The sequence below is a fragment of the Andrographis paniculata genome, unplaced genomic scaffold (genome assembly GCF_009805555.1).
Source record: "Andrographis paniculata isolate CXL003 unplaced genomic scaffold, ASM980555v1 Contig59END, whole genome shotgun sequence".
In the NCBI taxonomy this organism is placed as follows: domain Eukaryota; kingdom Viridiplantae; phylum Streptophyta; class Magnoliopsida; order Lamiales; family Acanthaceae; genus Andrographis; species Andrographis paniculata.
The window spans coordinates 2,638,693-2,647,028 of NW_026137594.1; the positions used below are offsets into that span (position 1 = coordinate 2,638,693).

General features: G+C 29.7%; 1 protein-coding gene across 1 annotated transcript; it reads right to left on the minus strand.

Annotated features, from left to right (window-relative positions):
• Nucleotides 1-3,648: 3,648 nt before the first annotated feature.
• On the minus strand, nucleotides 3,649-5,180 carry LOC127258247 (uncharacterized). Its single transcript, XM_051285027.1, has one exon. The coding sequence runs from the start codon at nucleotides 5,050-5,052 to the stop codon at nucleotides 3,862-3,864; it is 1,191 nt and encodes a 396-aa protein (XP_051140984.1). The 5' UTR covers nucleotides 5,053-5,180; the 3' UTR covers nucleotides 3,649-3,861.
• Nucleotides 5,181-8,336: the final 3,156 nt, after the last annotated feature.

The window sequence follows — 8,336 nt, forward strand, 5'->3', positions numbered from 1 at the left end:
TTTTTATTGAATATACTTGATTAAAGTATAGTCTTAAGATATTAAAAATATGATTTAAATTATTTTTATTAAAAACAAATACTATATCATAACTCAAATTAGAGAGAAATAATATCTCATTTACAACTGTAAAATTGAATTTTCAATTATATCTTCCAATTTGCAATCAAATATACTTACGTTCATTTTAGATTTGTTTTTCGAATAATTTTTTTCCCATTCCCAATATGTATAATATATATATTATTATCTTAAGAAAAAGTAACATTTAAGATAAAATATTATTTTATTATTACCTATATAAAGAGACAAACCTTTCATTTTGACTTTATAAAAGGTTTGAACATTTTTATTTTATTTCAATTATTCACAAAGAAAAATTCCAAAACTATTAAATTGAATATTTATATCATATTTTCTATTTTACACAATTGTAAATGTATATACAATTTTGTGGTAAATATATATATATATATACTTTATATTGAGGAAAAGAATTTAAAATCACAAAAAGTTAGGTAGATAAACTTTTGTATATCAATTTTATTTTTTTTAGTAATAAAGACTTGAGTAACTGCTGCGAGTTTTGACGTTATATTAAAAAAAATAAAATTATATTGTATTGAAATCGGTTAGAGATTATTTCACCCAAAATCATTTGAATTTGGAACCTGTCCAATCTTTTTCTATTGTAAATTTGTACTATTTATTTATTTATTTATTATTATTTTTTCATATAAGTAGTCTAACTTATAAATATTTTGTCCTAGTCTAGGATCCATAACAAATCGTTTCTATTTTATTGAGGCTCGAGTTGAATAAGACTAAAGCTTTGGGTTTATTTGTATAATCCTGTACTTTGAGATATGTCTTTTTAATATGATATAATATAAAAAATAATAATCATTTTACCTGGCAATATATATATACATATTTTTTGTTCTGTATAATCTTCCAAGACTTCTAAAATATGAAATAATTAAATATATTTAATATATATCTTACATTTTATCTAATTATATTATTCAAATAAATATATATATATTTTTTCTCATCATATTATTCTATTCTTAAATTATTATATTTAATATTATTTATCTAAAATTCCTGTATCGAAAACAAATATTACATCATGTTTAGAACAAAAAAAAAAAAAGAAAGTAATATTTTGTATTAAAAAAAAAATTATGAAAAAATAGAATATTATATATATGTATATATATATAGAATTGTATATAAAAAAAATATTACTACCTCTGTCCCACGTACCGTGTCTGCTACACTGTTGATACGGTATTTTAGGAGGGGTGTAATTAGTAAATAATTTATGTATTACTGAAAATAATTATCCTATAATATAAATAATTATAAATTAAATTAAAATAACTAATTAGTTTAATTAAAATTAAAAATAATAAATTTAAAATTTTAAAATGAAATTAAAGTGTTTAATCATTTTTTAAAAAACGAAAGTGACGTGAATGTGGGACGGATAGAAACAACAATGTGAACATGAAATATGGAACTGAGGGAGTATTTGGAAAAAAAAATAAGAAAAAAAAAAAAGGAAAAATTGTTAGTTAGTGGGAGAATTGACCGTTAGGACAGCAAATGCACCATCACGGAGGAGTATTTATTTTTCTGTCAAATCTTGTTGAATATATGACTCCTTTTTTTTCTTTTTATTTATTTATTTATTTATTGGACATATGACTCCTCTTTTGTCCTGTGACATGTAATGTGGTCTTTTTAAGAGCTAATAATAATACTCGCCTCCTAAAAATTGTGCTTATTTTTTCATTTCTTAAAAATGTTCACATTTTTCTTTTTTGTATAGAAAAAAAATATATTATTTTTTATTATATTATTATTATTATTATTTAAAAAAGTATTGATCAAACTCCATATATTTAAACTCACGACAAAAAGTTTTTAGTACAAATTTTGGACATAGACGGGCTATTATTATTATTATTATTATTATTACTCTTTCCGTCCACAAATTAATGTCCTAATTTTTTATTTGGGACGTCCAATAACTATTTTTTTTTTAAATACAAATTTTACATTTTTATCCTTAATTCATTTATTACTTTTAATCTCTGCCATACACTTAAAGACAAATTTGTTAATTCATAACAAAAAGACAATTACCTAAAAAATAATGTAAATATACTTTAAAACAATAGAAATTGTACGGATGAAGTATTAGTATCATTATTATTATTATTATTAATTGAAGTTATTATTACTCCATTCGTCATCCAATTATGTGCTCATTTGATCATACATAAATTTTAAGAAAAATATGTAAGAATAGAAATTTTTACTTTTTTTTTTTTTGTAAAAAAAATAGTACTAAAAATGAAACGAAAATAAATTTAGATGACAATAATAAAAATAAAATAATAGATTTAAATGACGAAGTGAGTAATTATTATTAATTGAATGAATTCCGATAAAACGTGATTTACGACATGAGGGAGTTATTATGAGATTTAGTCACACTATTTGCACAACAATTGTGTTGTTAAAGAGAATCTTTTGACTACTATTTTATTATATACTATTTCAATACAAAATAAAATTCAAATTTAATTTACAATAATAATAATCATAATAATAGAAGTAGGTACTTCCATAGGTGTTTACCTAGAGCATTAACCCCAGGCAACCAATTTTGAACACTATTTTCATTTTTTTTAGTGTGATTGTGATTTTTTTGTTATTTCTCCGTCATTTAAATTTATATTTACATCATTTAAAAAATAATAATATTAAAAGTAATAATATAAATTATTTTATTTTATAGTAAAAATATATATTTTTTTGCTAAAAATAAAATAATTTTTTTTATATATAACAACAAAAAAAGAAATAAATTTAAATTTAAATTTAAATGACAGATAAAATGTTATTTAAAAGTTTTTTTTTTGTATTTTTGTTTCTAGATATAGAAAATCTTATCAAAATAATTATTTTTGTTATTTTTTAAATGTTCTGTAAAATAAAATAATATATTAGACTAGACATTACGACAATCATATAATAAAAATAAATTAAATTTGTTCACAATTTACCAAAATATTGTTGAAAAAAATATAATACACACATATTAATACAATATCTTTATAACATATATATTTTATAATTTATAAAAATATTATTTTTTATATTATCGACACAATTTTTTATATTTATTTTTAAAAATATTTTCATTCCAAAACACAAAATAATGGACATAACATTTAATAGTTATTCCAAAATACTTCTCAGCATCATCAGGAAAAAAGAGATTAGCAAAACAGGGACTAATATTCACGCCCTTATGAGTATTCGAACAGACACTAGTAACATTAAATCATTAATAGTTGCGTACGACGTCGTATTATTTGTTCAGGATCCACATACTCTGTAGAACGCCCGGGTGTCGCTTACCTCCAAAGGAATCGAAACTCCTGGACTCCAAATCCAGGAGCCACTTACTTTTCAACGCGCACACGTGCGGCCCCCGTGTTGGTAACTGTGCCGCTCCGCTTTATTTCCGAACCCCGAAATAAAAACTTATTTATATTATATATAATTAATAATTATGAAATTTTGCCAAAAATAAATAATCAATGAATGCATACTAAAAATACCCGTGGCAAAAATAGTTTAATATTGTCTTAAAAAATTTCATTACAAGTATAGGGCCGAATCAATTTTTTAAAAAAAGACAACATCAAAGTCGTGTTTCTTTTACGATTTCCTAAAACAAAGTTTGTACTTGGAATCAGGCAAAAGCGCAAACCCGAGACTTCGAAAGACGGGAAAACGCGCGGAAGAATCTCGATGTTTGCCGGCCGGGCCGGTTCGAATCTACGCCGCCGACCGGTTCAACGACTCGGCGAGTTTCTCGAACCGCTCTGCTACCTCGGGCGGCAGCTTCTTCGCCGGTTTCCGATCCTTATCCTGCCGGAAGTCGAATCCGAAGGCGTCGGAAACCTCCTCGGAGCTCCACCCGGCTTTCCGGAGCGTGTCGGAGAACCGATCCGCTTTAAGGAGCAGAGCATCCAGCACCGCCTGGTTGTCGACGAGCACCATTTCGCACTCGAAGAATCCCGCCGCCGACACGTCGACGATGTCGGACACGTCGGATTCCGGCCAGCCGCCGTCGCGCAGAACCAAGGCTAACCGCCCTACGTAGTCGTCGATCCATTTCGGCATTCCGGATCTAGGCATGTCGATGAACCTGTCCGGAGAAGATGAGGACGAAGAGGATGAATTCGAATTCCGGCGGCGGCGATCCACGGCAGCGTCGCTCCAGAATTCGACCCACCGCGGCTGCCGGCCGCCGGCGTCCAAGCTCCTCCGCGAGAAATCGACCGACGATGAGCTCGACTTCGGGAGGTGCTTGGAGAGGAGATTCGGGTCGGAGCCTCGCCGGAAAAGAGTCGATTCGCGATCGAAAAAGTCCGATAAATCGAATCCGCAGCAGAAAATCCGATTCTCGTCGACGTAGAAAATCGGATTTCCGGCGAGGCAAGGGTTGCAGGGGAGATAACAATGGTTGAAAACGGGTATCAAAAGCGGGGCCCGTTTCAAAGCGGTTCGGGCAATTTTGACCGCGGATTCCGGGTCGTCGGGTCTGGGGCCCCACGGCTTGGACCAGACGGCGTTCCGAGCTATGTGGAAAGAAATAGCGGCGACGGGGAGGTCAATGGAGGCGCGGAGGTGGAGCCGAGCCGAGCCGGAGGAGCGCCAGTCGGGGAAGCCGGCGCCGAGAGGCAAGCCGGCAGAAAGAACGGCTCTCAAGTCCGGCGGGAAGACGAATCCGAACTCGGCTTCGGCCAGGGCGAATTCCGGTTCGGTCAGGCCGGGTTGGACCTGGACGCCGGAGGTTTTCAGGTGGGAAATGACCTTCTCCGCCAGGGTAGTGAAGGAGAACTGGCTGTTGCGCGGCGGCAGCGGCGTTGAAGGAGCGGATGCGGCGGCGCGGGCCGAGAGCCGGCGGAGGCCGGCCATGTGGGCCGGGTTCAGGCCGGTCATCCTCCGGTCGACGTCCACCATGGACAAAAAAGGATTAATGGATTTTCTTGATTCCAAATCTTGATCTTAATCTCGATCTTGACCCTTTTTTGATCAATATTCCTTCTTCTACAAAAGTTTAGAGAGAGAGAGAGAGAGGGGGGGGGGGGGGGGGGGGGGAGAGAGATAAAAGGGAAGAGAGTGGGGAAAGAGATGGAGTGCAGCAGCAGGCAGTGAAGTGAAGTTAAAAATTAGGAAAAGCTAAGGAAATTGATGGATATATAGGGAGGTGGTGAGAGAGTGGGGCCACTTAAATTGTTTTTTAAAAATATATTTATATATAATATATTTTTTTTATATCTTTTAATAAATTATTTATTTTTCTATTTTGATATATCATATAATAAAGTTTTTTTTTTTTTTAGTAACGGTATTATCTAATTAACATTACAGGTGTGTTTGTTTGTGGGATTGGATTAGATTTCCACTATTCATCCCATTTTTTTCCTCAAAAAATATTAAATCAAACACCTATTTTTTATTTTTTATATTATACTAAAAATCAATTTTACATTCAAAACATCATATCAACACCTATTTATATCACATCATACAACTATTCAAATTCAAAATTTTTACTATTTAAATCCCAACTCAAAATCCAAACCCTCAAACAACCACACCCTACATATACTCTTACAACTTAGAATATACTCTCTTCCTCTTGTTCCTTTTTCCTTTGACTTTTTGTTTAAAATAATGTATGTATAATAGTATGTTTGTAATTAAATAAAAATTAAGAATATTTTAGTGTTAATGTACGATTATTTTTTATAAAATTGTAAATAGATATTTTCAAATGGGACATACAAAAATGGTAAAAAAGATACTTTGAATTAGGACGGAGAGAGTATTATACAACTACAATTACTTTTATAATACACAATAATAATAAAATTATTTTAGTTATTTACATTTTATTCATATTGTATATCAATATAATAATAATATATTTTAGACTATTTGCAAAAAACAAACGAATATTTACTTAAGGGACCAAGAGAGTAAATTTTACATTTATTTAGATCAATATTATCATACTCCCTCCGTCCTACCTACCATATCCACATTGTTTTTGTTCGTCTCACATCACATGTTATTTTTCTTTTTTGGAAAATGATTATACACTTTAATCTCATTTTAAATTTTCTAATTTATTTTTTTTTAAATTTTAATTAAATTAATTAGTTATTTTAACCTTAATTTATAATTATTTATAATATAGGATAATTATTTTTAGTGATACATTTTTAATTATCTACTAATTATACTTATCCTAAATTTTCGTGTCTATAGTGACCCAGACATCCAACGTGAGAAGGAGGGTCGAGGGTTTATTACCACTCTTACCGTTACGTTATTCTTTACGAGACGGAAAAATAAGATTGGAAAAAAAATAGACGACATAAGTAATATTACAAATTGTTGAGATATTTTAGATATTCAGTTTTAGATTTAGTAGATTTATATCTAAATTTGATCTTATTCGTAAAGTAGATTACTTAGATTTGAGTCTATCGACTCTGTTTTGTATTGCCTATATATAGGATCTTTATTTTAATGATTAACAAGACAATTTCATTATCTTCCCCCAAAATTTTTAACACAAATAAATTAAAAATTACCTAAACTTGTCAGGATATTATTATTATTATTGTTTTAATAAAAGGCAGGCAAAGGGACATCAAATCAGAGGAATGATCAAAATGAAAATGAGGGATGAAAAGAGCAGTCTTGACTGTAAGATGTATCTTATCTCTGTGTTTTTAACGAAACCCAAAAAAAAAAAATTTAGGCACGTAAATACAATTGAGTTGTGACAGCTGACAGCTGGCACCTCCAATTTATTTATTTATTTTCCTGCAATATTAAATAAATTGCCAAAATTAGTTAGTTATATATTTGTCCCTAAATTGCCGTTTCTGTGTGAGGCTGAGGTGTGTTAGACAAATTATGTGATTCTCTAGCTTTTTATTAAAAATCTCATCATCATTTCAATCTGGACCGTTGATTTTTATTTATTTATCATATATATAAATTACATTTTTACATTTTTATTGATCCTTACAATTAATTGATTGAATTCTATGAAAAGGAATAGCCCTAATTAAATTGACATGTAATGAACCCCTAATTTAACCAAAGTTAAACCACACATATCATATCTGCTTTTACCTAATAATAATAATAATAATAATAATAATAATAATAATAATAATAATAAAGGTTTTCCTTTGTATTTTGAAAATCAAAACAGAAAAAAATAAATTTGACATAATATAAATTCAAATTTTAATTTGATGTTTTTAATAAAAGAAAATTTTCAAATCACATGGGAGTTCTAACACTTCACACTATGTATGGATGTTATAAAGGTACATATGAGATACATGTGATTATTATTTTTGTTATAATAGAAATTTCGGGTTTGTTCTTTCGATTATTTTTTCATATATATTTTTTTCAAAAAAATTACTCCCTCCGTCTCACATTGGATGTCTGGATCACTGTAGATACGAGAATTTAGAATAAATATAATTAGTAGATAATTAAAAATGTATTAATGAAAATAATTATCCTATAATATAAATAATTATAGATTAAAGTTAAGATAACTAATTAGTTTAATTAAAATAAAAATAATAAATTAAAAAATTTAAAATGAGATTAAAGTGATAATCATTTTCTAAAAAAAAGTGAAATTGAATGTGGGACGGAAATAAACAGCAATGTGGATATAGTAGGTGTGACGGGGGGAGTAATATACTATACACATTTATTATTTTTATATCTTTTACACAATTCCCTCTATTTTACATAAAATATTTATTTTCAACCATTTCACAAAACATAGACACCATTCTACTTTATGGTCTCAAAGTTTTTGTTAATCTATCATTATTTATTTATTTTCATAATTTTTAGCCCGTATAACTTGAATGACTTCTTATTCATTTAGTTCTTATTTTTTATTAGAATATTTTTATAAACTATGTAATCGAAATTTAGGACCTAATACTTGTAGTTTACAACTAATCGAACACATATGAAACAAGAAACATCGAATCTTTTGTATACTTTGTTAATCGAAGGAGTTCGGACTCAGTTTACCCAATATTTCAACCGACTAGCAACACTTACACACAACCTCGACCCAAACACTACCGACATCCACAGAAACGCACAATCAGCGCGATTAACAACCTAATCGAAAGAAATCTCAAGATTCTAAGCCTAAATCATCGCGGACAATCAATTACACCACG